This window comes from Plecotus auritus (genome assembly GCF_963455305.1).
Source record: "Plecotus auritus genome assembly, chromosome: 10".
Lineage (NCBI taxonomy): Eukaryota > Metazoa > Chordata > Mammalia > Chiroptera > Vespertilionidae > Plecotus > Plecotus auritus.
The window spans coordinates 16,571,101-16,586,208 of record NC_137785.1 but is presented as its reverse complement, the minus strand read 5'-3'; the positions used below and the strand labels follow the sequence as shown (position 1 = coordinate 16,586,208).

General features: G+C 43.3%; 1 protein-coding gene across 2 annotated transcripts; it reads right to left on the bottom strand.

Annotated features, from left to right (window-relative positions):
• Window positions 1–1,794: 1,794 nt before the first annotated feature.
• Window positions 1,795–4,855, bottom strand: LOC308235666 (cell adhesion molecule CEACAM21-like). Of its 2 annotated transcripts, none has more exons than XM_080644701.1 (3): window positions 4,686–4,855; window positions 3,456–3,797; window positions 1,795–2,212 (listed from the first exon to the last, which is right to left on the bottom strand). In XM_080644701.1, the coding sequence occupies exons 1-3, from the start codon at window positions 4,747–4,749 to the stop codon at window positions 1,935–1,937; spliced, it is 684 nt and encodes a 227-aa protein (XP_080500827.1). In that variant the 5' UTR covers window positions 4,750–4,855; the 3' UTR covers window positions 1,795–1,934. The 2 variants fall into 2 exon arrangements, with proteins under 2 accessions (XP_080500827.1, XP_080500828.1); XM_080644702.1 differs by having other exon boundaries at window positions 3,456–3,629.
• Window positions 4,856–15,108: the final 10,253 nt, after the last annotated feature.

Below are 15,108 nucleotides of genomic sequence, written 5' to 3'. Positions count from 1 at the left end.
GCTGGGGAAATTTTAAGAACAGGAGAAGGAATCATAGGCATTTATGATTGCTAATTGGATTGACACAAAAGATAAATGAAACTCATGAAATCCTGACAGGAGGGTTTACATTATTTTTATTATTATTACATTTAAACCTCACTCAAGGATAAGTTTTTATTTATGAGAGAGAGAGAGAGAAGAGAGATGTGAGAGGGAAAATAAGCAATCGCCTCCCATAAATGCCTAGACCGAGGACTGAACATGCAAACTTTAGATGTTCAGGACAAAGTGCCAGCCAACTTGGCCACACTGCTGAGTGTAAGCAGGTTTTTGTACATCTTGGTTTCAAATGTTCCCACCCAAGTTAGGCTCCTACCCTTCTCAGGGACTGAGACACAGAAAACAGGAGAAATTAATTTTAACAGAATGGACCCAAACCCTCTAGGCAGATATTCTATGAATCATATCACTTGCAAGAAATTTTGTTTTTTAAAAATACAGTTTTATTGTTTGCGAGAGAGGAAGGGAGAAGGGGAGAGACATAGAAACAGCAATGGTGACAGAGAATCATTGATTGGCTGCTTCCTGCACACCCCTACTGGGGATCAACCCTGAAACAAAGGCTTGTGCCCTGACTGGAAATTGAACCATGACCTCCTGGTTCCTGGGTTGATGCTCAACCACTGAGCCACTCCAGCCAGGAGGCAAGAAGCTTTTAAGGAGACTTGGGTATATTTCAAAAGGACAGAGAAAGAATCGGCAATTACAAATTGCAGTTACATTTCTAAAGGAAATGCTCTCAAAAAATAGGGGTAAGAGGCCTAGTCAGGAAGAAAGGTTAGAGACTGTGAGGGAATAATGAGGCCTCTGGTTCATAACACAGCTATTTTCTCCACAGCGGAGGGAAACACAACTAAATCTTTTCATCCAAGACCCAGTTTGAATCACCATCAGTTCCTACAATTTATAAAAAAAAAGTGCAAGTTCCCAGCCATTTATAAATAGATGCAAAATAGCTGAGAGACTGAACAGAGATAGCATCTGATCTCCCAGAAGGCTGTGCTTCCGGAGTTTTCCATGGAGACATTACATTTCTCTCTACAGTCAACCTTCCCTTTGATCAAACAACATCTCCAAGGAAGAAGAGTATTTTGATCCTATCCCATATATGGCTGGTGTCATTCAATTTGCCCTGATTAATAACCTAAGTGCAGAGGAAGTGACATTCACCTTATAGTTTGCTCTGATGCAGGTTTCTCTATGAAACCTGAGATGGGAGATTTAACAGCCTCTTGAGGTTAGGCGACCTCATCGTTACACTTCACCTGCAGTCTCTCTAGTTTTGAGTGATGCCCTCCTCTCAAAGAGATTACAAGTAAGTCTTCTTCAGGTCAAAATTATCTCCATAAAAGGTGAGGTCGTTTATAATTCTGTTTGAACTAGGACATTTGCTAATCCTTGCTAATATTGCCAACTTTTCCAATTCTATTCTATCAACAAAAGGCCATGGTGCTACTTAACTTATGCAATTAAGTCTATTTCCATAAACATAAGAATGCTCTAGAGAGCGTTAGTAATTTGGGGGAAGGCAAAGGTCACTGTTGCATCTGACATAGGTGTTCTCTTGTCTATTCCCATCATCACAAGTGTCCAGGCACCCTCCACATGTCTCCCTGGAAATGGGAGAGAGCTCAGATTCCTGTGAAGCATATGGTGTCCCCTTCATTGTAGAGATGGTGCAAATGTGACCAACCAGAGATGGGATCCAATGTGCTATTGTTACATTCGTCAACAATAATGATAATGCCAGCTCACATTTTTTAGTATTTATTGATTCAAAGCAAGTCTTCTAAGCAATTTCCACAACCACAAGAAATCTAATAGGCACTTTTTTTTTTTTTTTTTTTTTTTTTTTTTTTAGTTTTAGAACATAGGGAAAGGGAGGAGGATAACTAGTACTTGACATCTAACTGTACAGGCGCACTTTCAAAGGCGTCGATGAGGTTGGAGACTTTACACTGGTAGTTCCCAGCATCCTCTCTCCTGACAGGGTCTATGGTGAGGGTTCTGTGATCCCAGGACAGCTTCATCCTCTCCGTGAACGGCAGATTCCTAGCATTGTATAACCAGAAGGTGAGGACCGCATTTGTGTAGCAAGTCAGGACCACAGCATCCACATTCTCTGTGACTGTGGTGTTGCTGGCTAGGAGTGTGGGCACAATCAGTGGCTCTGCGAAGAAATAGAGGGTGAGAATGATTGAGTGTGGGCTTTAGACCTGGGACCCTGCTCCTGCCTCAATGATTTCGCCCTGAATCTGATTGTTATGAAGATAATTTGGTTCCACAATAAAAATTAAATAATTCTAAATTTGCCATCACTCCCCAGACCAAATCTACCCCTCTGAACTGAAGACCCCTAAGAAGGAAGGATATGAACCAATGATTGATCTAGGGATCCAAAGACATCTCATAAGGCCACTGGGATTGGAGGAAAAATGGGGCTATGGCTGCAGATAGACCTCAAGTGACTCAGATCAATTTCTCATGGTCTTTGTGACTCTGCTTAGGGACTCTTTCTCCTTCTGCTTCACTTTTCCCTCAGTGAAGTAAAATGGGAAATGTCAGCACTGCCAGGCTGACATTGTACTAATCATAAAATATTCACAGTATCTGACATACATATTGGGAAGGAAAACTGCTCAAATAAGAGGCATTTTTTATTGATGGACTTCACGAGAGAATGTCCTGGGCTGATCTCTGGTGGATGAGCAGCTGCCAGGGGAACCTTTACTCCTACTCCTCCCTTGGGACACTAACCTTTCTCTGGACTCCTAAGTCCCCCAGAACAGTCAGCTATTAATCTGTGGAGCTTGTCCAGTTGTGTTCTCCACACACAGTCTCAGGTGAAGGATCAGGCTCCAACTCTGCCCAGACATGGCTCTTAGGGTTGAGCCCCAACTGGTGACCAGCTCAAGAGCCTTGTGACTCTGGCACATGGGAAACAGTTGCTCTCACTCAGCCCTTCCCAGGAGGCAAAACCCAACCAGACACAGGATCCCCAGGGTCTCTGGAGGCAGGACATGTGACAGGGTCCTGGAGAGGGGCTGCCCAAGCTGAACTTCTCTGTGAAGAACCCAGGGAGCCCCTCAGGCCAGGTCCGCACAGAGCCCTGCAGGGTCTATCTCAGGGTCATGATCAGGGAAAGGGGACCTGGACTGAGACTGGTCTCCCTCTGCTGACTCACTCCCATCAAATTGGTCCTTCTCTCTGTGGTGAATGTCTGTGGGGCTGGAATCTGGGAAGGGAACTCTGACCTTAGTTTGTCTCCACTCTGTGTGTCCTGCACTAAATGCCCAAACCCATCATGGGACGTGATGCAGAGGGGGAGGGAGGGGAGTCCAGGGCTGGCAGTCCTGTGTGTGAAGTAGAATTCACCCCACCAGACACCTAGAGGTCAGAGAGCTATCACTCACCGTATACATTGAGCCGTCCAAATCCCATTGCTATTTTCCCTTTGGGAAGGACAGCTACTACCAAGTAGAGTCCTAGGTCCCTCGGAATGACTTTTCTTATGATCAGGGTTCCGTCAGGGTTTGCTGTCTCTCGACCACTGTATTCTGGCCCTGGTGTAAATCCACTTTCTCTCACTGCAATAGACGCAATAAAATTAGTGTAAAGCATCTCTGTTCCCCTGAACCACATGAAGCCTACAACATCAGGAGGCGGATTTTGGGTACGTAGAATCACATCCTGCCCTTCAACAGCACGGGTCGTGACAATAGCAAATTGCGAAATGGTGCCCGGGATCCAGAAGGCTAAGAGGAAGACGAGAAGGGAAAAGAGAAATTGATCAGTATTTTGATCTAGTATTGGGATGGAGAGATGAGCATTTCTCTTCATCTCTCAGCCTTGGTCTGTGCATGAGTTTGTGTGTGCATCTCCTTGGTCAAGGTGAGCAACTTGGCCACCATTGCTTCTGCACCTCGGAACCTATGCTTTTTGTTTTGAATTCTCTTTCCCTGCTGTCTGTGTGGCTGTCCTCCTTACTGCCCTCAGATACCTGTTGACACTCAGCGGCCTTCTTGGAAGACCTTCCCTGACCATGTCCTCTAAAGACCCTCTATCTTCCTCTCTGACCTGTCCCCGCTCTGTGCATTTCTGGGCACTTGTGGGTACCTGATGTCACAAGTAGATCTCTTCCTGTCTGTTTTCTCCCATATACAGTAAGCTGCAAGTGGGCAGGGGATTTTGTGATCTTGAGCCCCCAAGTGCCTACAATAGGCTGCAAACACCTGTGGGTGCATGAATGGGTGTTCCCAGACTTGACCATGACCCATGTTGTGTTTCCCCATATTTGAAGTTGTTGGTGAGGACAATGTTTAGCACCCCTGGTTAAAATGTTTGTGCTATCACCTGAAATAAATTGTTATTACTGCGGTCAGTTGTCAAAATTCAATACCCTGTGATGAATAACTTAGCAAATGAATAGCAAATTGAGGTTTTCCTGTCCCTCACGACTTCCACATCATGAGATTTTCCTGTTGCTGAGCCCCCTGTCTCATCCTACTCTGCGCCCCTGTCCTTTCACTCAGGTCCAAAGAGAAGCCCTTCCTCCCCTCCCAGAGTGCTGTCCTCCTCAGGAGTTCTTTCCACTATCGGACTCCCAACCTCCCTTCCATTCCCAGGGATTGTTCCCTCCTTACCAGCCAGCAGGAGCCCCAGCCAGGGGACAAGTCCTCTGTGGGCAGAGGCTGCAGGGAACTCCATGGTGACTGCTGACTGCTCTGTCCCTCCCTCTGAGAGAAGAGCCTGAGGTCCAGTAAGGCTCCCAGGCTCCTCTGTCCAGACTGGTGGGATGTGCTGTCTCTCCTTCTTGTGTGCTGAGCCTCCTCCTGGGGCAAAATAACCTCCCTGGTCATGTGGGCCAGGGCGGGGTCAGGGCCCAAGACCTGCCCTCTCTCTGCCCTCATTTTCGCCAACCCTCTTGCCCTTTTCAGTTTATCTTTACTCTATATTTTGGTTTCCTGGAAACTGCTGCAGTATCTGACAACACACACACATACCAACACAAACACACACATGCACAGACACGTGCCCACAAAAGCACTACCCTGGGCCACCCAGTTCTTGGTCATTCTCCACAGCTCCCTATCAGTGCACATTTTATTTTTCCCTTCAGAGTAAGAGGTCTGGGCACCCCTCAGGAATATTGTCAAAGGAATGTCCCGGCTCTACATTGTAGGCCCAGGTTATATTTTAGAAAGGCTGCTTTCAGCAGCTGACCAGCTTGCAGGGATGCCAGAATGAGACCCTATGATGTGAGGGCGGGGGGCCATGTCCCTCTCCTGTCACAGGGAGGGTCTCCAGATCCTCTTAAAATGCAGATTCTGACTCAGCAGGTGTGCAGTGGACCAGAGACATTGCATCTGACAGGCTCTCAGGGGAGGTGGGTCTTACTGGCCTGTGGAGCCCACTTGCAATGGCAAGGCTTATGGGGGCACATGTCCTCCTGAGGGACTGACCCCCTCACACCAGCATTTGCCTCTGCTTCATCTTGATCTTGGGTCTGTCAGCACCACACAGAGAGTCCCACAGGCCCCAAACTGGGGATTATTTCTGGTTGTGACCCAGAAACACAGCTGGGCACCAGGTCTACCCTCTGTTCTCAGTTGTGCTGAGAAGATGCTATTTCCTCCCATCAGGAAGGCCACAGAGGTGACTGACGGTGAGAAGGGGTCAAGCTAAGTGATGACTGCAGAGGGACCCTCCCTCTTTCTCAGGTTGTCACCAGTCTGGCCATTGTTTCCAGAGAAAGAGACCCCATCACCACGGGTATCAGGAGGACATGCAGTTTCCAGGTGTGAAAGATAAGGTGCAAAGCAAGGACTGTGGTGGGAGCTCAGGTGGCTGTGGGCTCCATGGTCCTTGGGTAATGTTTTCAAGGAGACCCTCCCTCTCTTTGTTGGTTGACCCTGTCCAAATCTTCCCTGACTATTCGGTCAGCCTCTGACCTCTGCCTGGCGGACTTTTTTGAGGTCACTTCATCTCGCCCATGTGTGGATCCAGTTATGAGTTGGGGAGCAACATAGAGATCCCTCAAAAAGCAGCTGTCCTTACACGGTCTCAAGGTAAGAAATGTCCAAACCTGTGGAGGATTGTTATGAGTATTTCAGCTAAATTGATGTCATATGACTGCAAGCAAGATCTCAAATCCTGAGATGAACAGCAGTTTTGTGGTTTATTTTATACATTATAATCAAAGGAGAAGATGAAAAAAGTTGCATGAAATCTATTCGAAAGTGAGAGAAAGGATAGCAGGGAGATTTCTAAAAATAAATAAAAAGCAAAATGGAGAAACATGTATTATTTTTACTTTGGAGGGTCAGGATAGTTAACATTTACAGCACATATAGAGGCTGTGCAGGGAACCAGGCAACATGAGAGCTCTGTGGTCTTGGATTCTGGCACCACAGGCTCTGCCTTCCATGAGTCTAGCAAAGAAAATTTGCTAGAGGTATGTGATGTCAAAGGTATGTTATCCATGATGCATAAGAACAGGGAAAGGGCTCACTTAACGTAAAGTCTGACATTTGCTAAGTAAGCTGTGGTTCTGTGACATGACTACCTGCCATCACCTGCCCTGTTAGGCATTTGTGATCAGACCACACTGTGTGTCAATGAGCTTGTGAGGCCTGCCATGGGGCCCCCTGGGCTTATCAAGATTTTTGCACAGCCCCTTTTTCATTCACAGTTTCTGGAAAGAGCAGGTGGGACAGCGCAGGCATGACAGAGGGGCCCAGAAAAATCTACTAGTCAGGGCATGGAAATAGATCTGCTTCTGCACCTCCTTAGCCAAAGCCCAGTTCTAGTGTGCATTTCCTGTGTTTTGTAGGTGCGTCTCAATATCACTCCCTAGAAGGCAAAAGGAGACCTGCAGGCAATGTCAGGTACTGCACTAGGAATGCTGACCAGGCTCCTAAACTTGGGAGGTCACTGTGAGAACTGGACAAAGGTGAGCTCTGACCTCTAGACGAAGTTCCAGCGATCCAGGGCCCGGTCCCTGAGTGTCTCATAGCTCCCCACTGCATCCCAGGGCAGGCTGGGCCCAGTGAAAGGACTGGCTTTGTCCAGAGTATTGAGTCCAGTGACCAGAAAGCTGTCCCCTCTGGTGGATATGCTGTTTCAGGAAGATGTGCTTTTCCAGGTTTTCAAAGCCATGGCCTGGTGAGGGCTCTTTTGGGAGAGGGTGCTGGCCTGGATCATTGATCCCCAAAATGCCCTCTGTGTTTCCCATCACAGTATTGGGATGTTGCATCCAGTCCCCTGTGTCCCTGTCCTTCATCTGCTCTAGGGCTCCCCACTGGGCCCAGGTTCTGGAGCAGCTCCATATGGAGTGTCACTCTGGGGACTCTGTGGGTTCTACTGTTAAGGGAGGGGAGGACCCTGAGGGACCCTCAGCACCTCTGAGAAGGAAGCAACCCCAGATCCTGGGTTCTCCTTTCCCATCCTGCTGAGGAAGTTCTCCTTGTTCCCCAGGACACCGTGGGCTGCTGAGATGTCTTTAGAGGCCATAGGCAGCTGTACACACACCAGGGACCTTGGGGATGGGGAGTCATCCCCTAATTTCCTTGAGGTGAGGGTGAGCACGCTCCTGCCTTGGTAGAAACTCTACCTGGGATGGAGAATCCAGAATGTCTGCCAAGTCAGGGATCTGTGTTAAAAGGAAGAGCATGGGCTGCTTTCCAGGCCCTGAAGAGATGAGATGTGGAGAGGGCTGTGATTTCCTGGCAATGAAATCAGAGTGTTCTGACCCCTCACTGTTAGGAGGTTCCTGTCCCCCTTTCCTGATGGTAAGTGGAGTACACACCAGACCCTGGGACATCCCTGTATAAAAAAAGGCTGTCTCCTCTTCCCAGGTGACACCATGGCCTTCATGTGGATGAGGAACATGATCTGACTGCAAGTGTCATAAAGGGTGACAGGCTTTCCTTATATGGTTTCCCTCATCCATTTAATGAGAGTTTACTAAGTATCTCTGGTGTTTCAGTTCAGGACTGGGCCCTCAGAACGCCACAGAGAGCAGTAAATACGTGGGCCCTGTGCTCATGGAGTTTAACCTGTAAGGAGAGACAGGCTCGTAGATAAACATTCCATAAATATTTGTGTAGAAAAGTCTTTCGCACAAAGAATTAAGAGCTTATAAAATTATTAAAGGGCTAGAGAAATGGAAGTTAAAGAGTTTCCACTGGAAGTTGGGTTTTAAGGTCATGCTGGCACAGCCCCCTCCCACAGGTAAAGAATTAGTTGTGTCTGCCAGCGGCCATGCATCAGTCAACACAGTAGCAGAAATAAGAGGCCCATCACCTTTCCAGGTTCCAAATTACACACAAGTTCATCTCAGAGGCTGAGTTTAATTCACTTCTGGATTCTTAATCACAAGGAGGGTGGAATGGAGTATTTAACCTTTCAATATACCTGGTACAGGAGGGAACATGGAAAAGGGTGGAACATAAATGCCATGTGCCAATATATGGCATGTCTGAGTCCCCATTCAAGCTGTGGGACTCTAGGCAAGTGATCCCACCTCAAAAAACTTCAGTTTCCCTATGTGATATCAAAGAAAGATATTTGGTGTTATTTCCTGGTTCTTAGAACTGAGCAACAAAATACTTGGAATTTTATGATTTATAAGGGTGTTAAGAGTGTCTTTTGTGGTGTTGAAGAAACTCTGACAGGCCTCTGGATACATGCAAGGTAAGGGCAGGTCACCATAAAGACAAAACCTTGCTTCCCAAGCTGGCTGTGCTTGCGGGAAGATGCTCAGAAACCGGTTTCGGTCCCCTTTCTGTCTTTTCGTTCCTTTTTCCTCCCAAGTAAGGGAATAAGCCCTGAGCAAGGAGTACTCCGGGAAACCGCACAACCAAGTGTTGCCTGGTGAGAGGTGTACTATCATACCAGTTAAAAATAGTGACAGTACATTGCTGGAAGATGGGTGCCAACAGGAAGGCAGACTGCAAGATAGTGTGTGAGTGAGAGAAGAAAGGGAGAGTGTGTGGTCGCATGGGGAGTGTTTGTTGGTGAGTTGAGGGACAGCTATACTCCAGCAGACTGTTGGGGAAGGCCAGACGGGGTTCCCCTGTACGGGCAGCCCCCACTTCTGCTGGGTTCCCTCCAGGAGTGAACAGATCTGACATGGAGAATGCGCCATCTTGAAAGGGACTCTGGATGTTATCAGGAATCTGAAAACTACAACTATGGACCCAGCAAACAGCTGCGAACCCGAGAACAGCTTTTCAAAGTGGCGCAAGCATGTGGATTCAGAGGAGCTCTGCACTCCCTCACAGTAAGGTCAGACTTTGCCTGGGATAATGTGAGGTCTGTGGTCCCTGCAGGAGAGAGAAACTCCGACTGCAGTAGCTGGAGGACCTGGGAAGTCTGCGACCAGAAAAATCCACAGTCATTTGGCTTGGAATGATCCAGGAACGTGGAAAGGGATCTGCAGAGCTGCTTAAAGAAGGGAACTCTAAAAATCAACCCATGGCTGAACTGTGCGCAAAAGGACTGTATAAAAGTTTTAAAAGTGTGTGGGCTGCTTAGTCCCAAAGGAAAAAAAGACTACACAGACTTGTGCGCAGCGCCGGAGTTTGCACAATTATGCTGGCTCTTTTTTCTCCCTCCTTTTTTTTCTGTTTAAATCCTTGCTTTTGATTACTAAGCCCAATACATAGGATCACCCAGTTAGGGACACTCTAAGAGACTGCAGGGGAAAGTTGTTTTTGTGGAACCTGGGAATCAGAGTGGGGAATAACCATCAGAGAACCAGTCCTGGGGCAACCCATTCCCCAAACTGGCATTCAGTGCCACAGGGGAAACAAAATCTAAGCATTAGCTAGAGAGGACCTATAGACCTGGACGTCAATCCAGAAACACTGCCACCCAGGGGTTGAATCACAAATTGACTCTTATGTAAACACAAAGGAGTATAAGAAATAAAGACGTACTGCCTGCTTTAAAATCAGGACTGTGGCCTACAACACGGAGTATCAGTATAACGCAGGGACCTTCAATACTGTCCTGACTAGGAAACAGGCCTGCAAAACAGAACAGTATTGGAAGTGAATGACCTTCACTGCTGCACATTTTTATTTTTTCATCTTTTACTTAAAAAACTAAATTTTTTTCCTCACTTGATTTTACCTTTTTAATTATTACATTTTTATTTTCAATCAGTATTATTACTGCTACTATTTTACCTTTTTTGTAAAAAGAGTCATTTTCTTTTTTCTTTTTTTTTATTTTGGTATTTGTGTTCTACATTCTATTTTCATCTTTCCTTTAGCATCATTTTACTCTATCTCAACTTTACCTTTAGGCCAACACTCTCTTCCTCACTTTTCCCCTTTTGTTGTCCTGTTTCTCTTCCCCTATTCCTGCTTTAGATTTTCCCTATTCCTTCTTTTTACCCCCTGTTAAAATTTCATCCCACTTATATATCTAATTTCCAATCCCCTGCTCCAAGTCCACACACACCTCTCTCTTCTCTTTCTTCACTATCCAAAAATTTTCTTTCTCTCTGTCTTTTTGTTGTTGTTTGCTTGATTGTGGATTATACCCTTTTCTTTATGCCTGTTTGTGAGATTGTTTTGCTTTTTCTTTTTGTTTTGCTTGTTTCTTGCTTCTGTTTTCCCTTACCTCACTTGATATTAGTTGTTGTTTGTATTCATCTCTAGGTATTTGTTGCTAGCATTTGTTGGGATTTGTGGCGTTCTATTAGAGATTTCTCCCCATATAAATAGGTTTTTTCCCTCTTCTTTTTTATTGCCTTTCTTTTCTCTCTTACTTTTTTCTCCTTTTCCCATTTTCATTTTTTCCCTCCTTTTTCTCTCTTTTTTTCTTTTTTTCTCTTCTTCTTTCTTTCTTATCCTCTAATTCTCTTTTCGCTGGTGGTCACCTTTATTTGGGATTATTAGTATTGTGAATACATTTGTGTTCAGTAGCGTGTTTATTGTGCCATGTTGTGTTGTATTTTGTGCCTTTAAATCAACGCAGGAGAGAGAGAACCACATAACAAGACACCTGGAAAAGGGAGAGATCATGGGGAGATAGAAAAACAACCTGCATATGACAGAAAAGCAGGCATCACCAGAAAAGGAAGTAAACGAAATGGAGACAAGCAACCTGTCAGAGAAAGAATCCAGAGAAATGGTCATAAGGTGGATGAAAAGAATGGAAGACAAATTCAACAATATTTGTAAGAACCAAGAGGAAATAAAGAAGAACCAAGAGGAAATGAAAAAATGACATCGCTGCTGTAAAGAACTCAATAGAAAGCGTCAACAGTAGACTAGAAGAAGCAGAGGACTGCATCTGTGAGCTAGAAGACATGGTAGAAAAAAATACCCAAGTAGAGCAGCTTCTGGAAAAAAAAAAAAAAACTTAAAAGCAGGAGGAGAGCATAAGGGAACTTTGGGACAACTCAAAACAAAATAACATCCACATAATATGGGTGCCAGAAGGAAAGGAAAATGAGCAAGAAATAGAAAAACTGTTTGAAGCAATAATGACAGAAAACTTCCCTGATATAAGGAAGAAAAACCCCACACAAATCCAAGAAGCCCAGAGTCCCAAGCAAAATGAACCCCAAAAGACCAACGCCAAGGCACATTATAATTAAATTAGCAAACACCAACGACAAAGTAAGAATCTTAAAAGCAGCCACAGAGGGACAGAAAGTTACCTTCAAAGGATCCCCCATCAGACTAGCAACTAACTTCTCAACAGAAAAACATCAGGCCAGAAGACAATGGAATGATATATACAAAGTCATGCAAAAGAAGGGTCTGATTCCAAGAATAGTGTACCCAGCAAGGCTATCAATCAAAATAAGGGTGAAATCAGGAGCTTCACAGACAAAAAAGGACTAAGGGAGTTTATTACCACCAAACTAGCAATGCAAAAAATGCTAAAGGGTCTGCTGTAAAAAGCAGAAATAGGAAGCAAAGAAGGAACATGGGGCTAATGAATAAAAAGGGTGAAAAACAAGCACCTGTCAATAATAACTTTAAATGCAAATAGATTAAATGCCCCAATCAAAAGACATACGGTAAGAGATTGGATATGAAAACTTGATCCATATTTCTACTGTCTACAGGAAACCCACCTTAGAAAAAAAGACACACACAGACAGAGGATAAAGGGAAGGAACAAGGTTTTCAGGTGAATGGAAATGAAAAAAAGCTGGGGTAGTAATACTTATATCTGACAAATTAGATCTCAAAGTGAAGGACCTAACAAGCGATAAGGAAGACCACTTCATAATAATAAAGTGAGCAATGCAACAAGAAGAAATAACTCTGGTAAACATATACGCACTCAATACAGGAGCACCTAAATATATATATAAAAAAAAAACACTCATGGAGGATATCAAGGGAGAGACTGACAGCAATACAATCATAGTAGGGGACTTTAATACCCCACTATCACCATTGGACAAATTCTCTAAACAAAAAATCAGCAAAGAAACACCAATCCTAAGTGACTCACTAGACCAGATGGAATTACTTGACATCTTCAGAATATTTCACCCCAAAGCCACAGAATGTACATTCTTCTCAAGTGCACATGGGTCATTTTCAAAGATAGACCATATATTGAGTCACAGGCAAAGTCTCTTCAAATTCAAGAAGATAGAAATCATATCAAGCATCTTCTCAGATCGCAATGTCATAAAACTGGAAATCAACTACAATAAAAACAATCCAAAAAATCAAACACATGGAGACTAAATAGTATGCTATTAAACAATGACTGCGTTACCAGAGAGTTTAAAGAAGAAATAAAAAGCATCATGGCAACAAATGACAATGAAAACACAACAATCCAAAATCTATGAGACACAATGAAAGCAGTCTTGAGAGGGGAGTTCATAGCTCTACAGGCCTGCCTCAAGAAAAAAAAAAAAAAGAAAGAAAAGAAAGAAAGAAAGAAAGAAACATTGGTAAAAAATTGGTAATAAATTATCTAACCCTACAACTTAAAGACTACGAATGAGAGCAACAAGAGAAGCCTAGTGTCAGCAGAAGGAAGAAAATAATAAAGATCAGAGTGGAGATAAACAACATAGAGACCATAAAAAAAAATACAAAAGATAAACAAAACCCACAGCTGGTTCCTTGAAAGGATAAACAAGATTAATGAACCTCTAGCCAGGCTCACCATGAAGCAAAGAGACAAGACCCAAATAAACAAAATCAGAAATGAAAGAGGAGAAATAACAACAGGCCACAAAGAAATACAAAGGATTGTTTAAAAATACTATGAACAACTCTATTCCAACAAACTGTACAACCTGGAGAAAATGGACATATTCCAGAAAAATGTAACCTTCCAAAACTCAATCAGGAGGAATCTAATCATCTCAATAGGCCAATAACTATGGAACAAATTGAAGCAGTCATCAAAAAGCTTGCAGGAAACAAAAGCGTGGGGCCACACAGCATCACAGAGTAGTTTTACTAATCATTCAAAGAAGAACTAAAACCTATCCTCCTCAGACTATTCCAAAAAATTCAAGAGCAAGAAACACTTCCAATACCCATTCTATGAAGCCAGCATCCCCCTAATCCCAAAACCAGATAAAGACAACACAAATAAAAAGAATTACAGGCCAATAACCCTCATGAACATAGCTGCTGAAATCCTCAACAAAATTCTAGCAAATCGGATCCAGGAGTACATCAGAAAAATAATACACCATGACCAAGTAGGATTTATCACAGGGATGCAAGGATGGCACAATATCCGCAAATCAATTAACGTGATACATCACATAAACAAATTGAGAGATAAAAAACACATAGTCATATCAATTGATGCAGAAAAAGCATTGGACAAAATCCAGCACACATTTTTGATAAAAAACTCTCAGCAAGGTGGGAATAGAAGGATCATACCTCAACATAATAAAAGCCATATATAATAAACCCTCAGCCAACATCATACTCAATGGGCAAAAACTAAAACCATTTCCTCTAAGAACAGGAAAAAGACAGGGATGCCCACTCTCACCACTCTTGTTCAACATAGTACTGGAAGTATTAGCCATTGCGATTACACAGGCAGAAGAAATAAAAGGCATCCAAATTGGGAAAGAAGAAGTAAAACTATCCTTATTTGCAGATGACATGATACTGTACATAAAAAAACCCTAAAGATTCAATCAAAAAACTTTTAGACTTAATAAATAAATACAGCAATATAGCAGGATACAAAATTAATGCCAAGAAATCTATGGCATTTCTATACACCGATAGTGAACTTATAGAAAGAGAGACCAAAAAAGCAATCCCATTTACCATCACAGCAAAAAAATTAAGATACCTAGGAATAAACTTAACTAAGGAGGTAAAAGGCCTATACATGGAAAACTACAGGACACTAAAAAAAAAAAAAAAAAAAAGATAGAGGAAGACATAAACAGATGGAAGAACATACCATGTTCATGGATTGGTAGAATCAACATCATTAAAATGTCCATACTACCAAAGCAATCTATAGATTCAATGCACTCCCCATTAAAATACCAATGGCATATTTCACAGACCTAGAAAGAACTCTCTAAAAATTCTCTGGAAAAAAATAGACCCCGAATAGCCAGAGCAATCCTGAGAAAGAAAAACAAAGTAGGTGGGATCTCAATACCAGATTTCAAACTGTATTACAAAGCCACTTTTCTCAAAACAGCCTGGTACTGGCACAAGAACAAATATATAGACCAATGGAATAGAATAGAGAACATAGATGTCGACCCAAACCACTATGCTCAATTAATATTTGACAAAGGAGGCATGAACATACAATGGAGTCAGGACAGTCTCTTCAAGAAATGGTGTTGGGAAAATTGGACAGATACATGCAAAAAAATGAAACTAGATCACCAACTTACACCATACACAAAAATAAACTCAAAATGGATAAAGTCCTTAAACATATGATGGGAAACCATAAAAATACTAGAGGAATCGACAGGCAGAAAAATCTCAGACATAGGCCGAAGCAATTTCTTCACAGACACCAATCCTAGGGCAATGGAAACTAAAGAGAAAATAAACAAATGGGACTACA

Bases quoted from the DNA above. Each gene is read 5' to 3' on its own strand.
- LOC308235666 (XM_080644701.1), bottom strand. From the start codon at position 4,749: ATGGAGTTCCCTGCAGCCTCTGCCCACAGAGGACTTGTCCCCTGGCTG. The intron at 3,798-4,685 runs GTAAGGAGGGAA...TCTTCCTCTTAG, and splicing joins GCTGGGGCTCCTGCTGGCTG to CCTTCTGGATCCCGGGCACC. The intron at 2,213-3,455 runs GTGAGTGATAGC...ATTTCTTCGCAG, and splicing joins TGGACGGCTCAATGTATACG to AGCCACTGATTGTGCCCACA.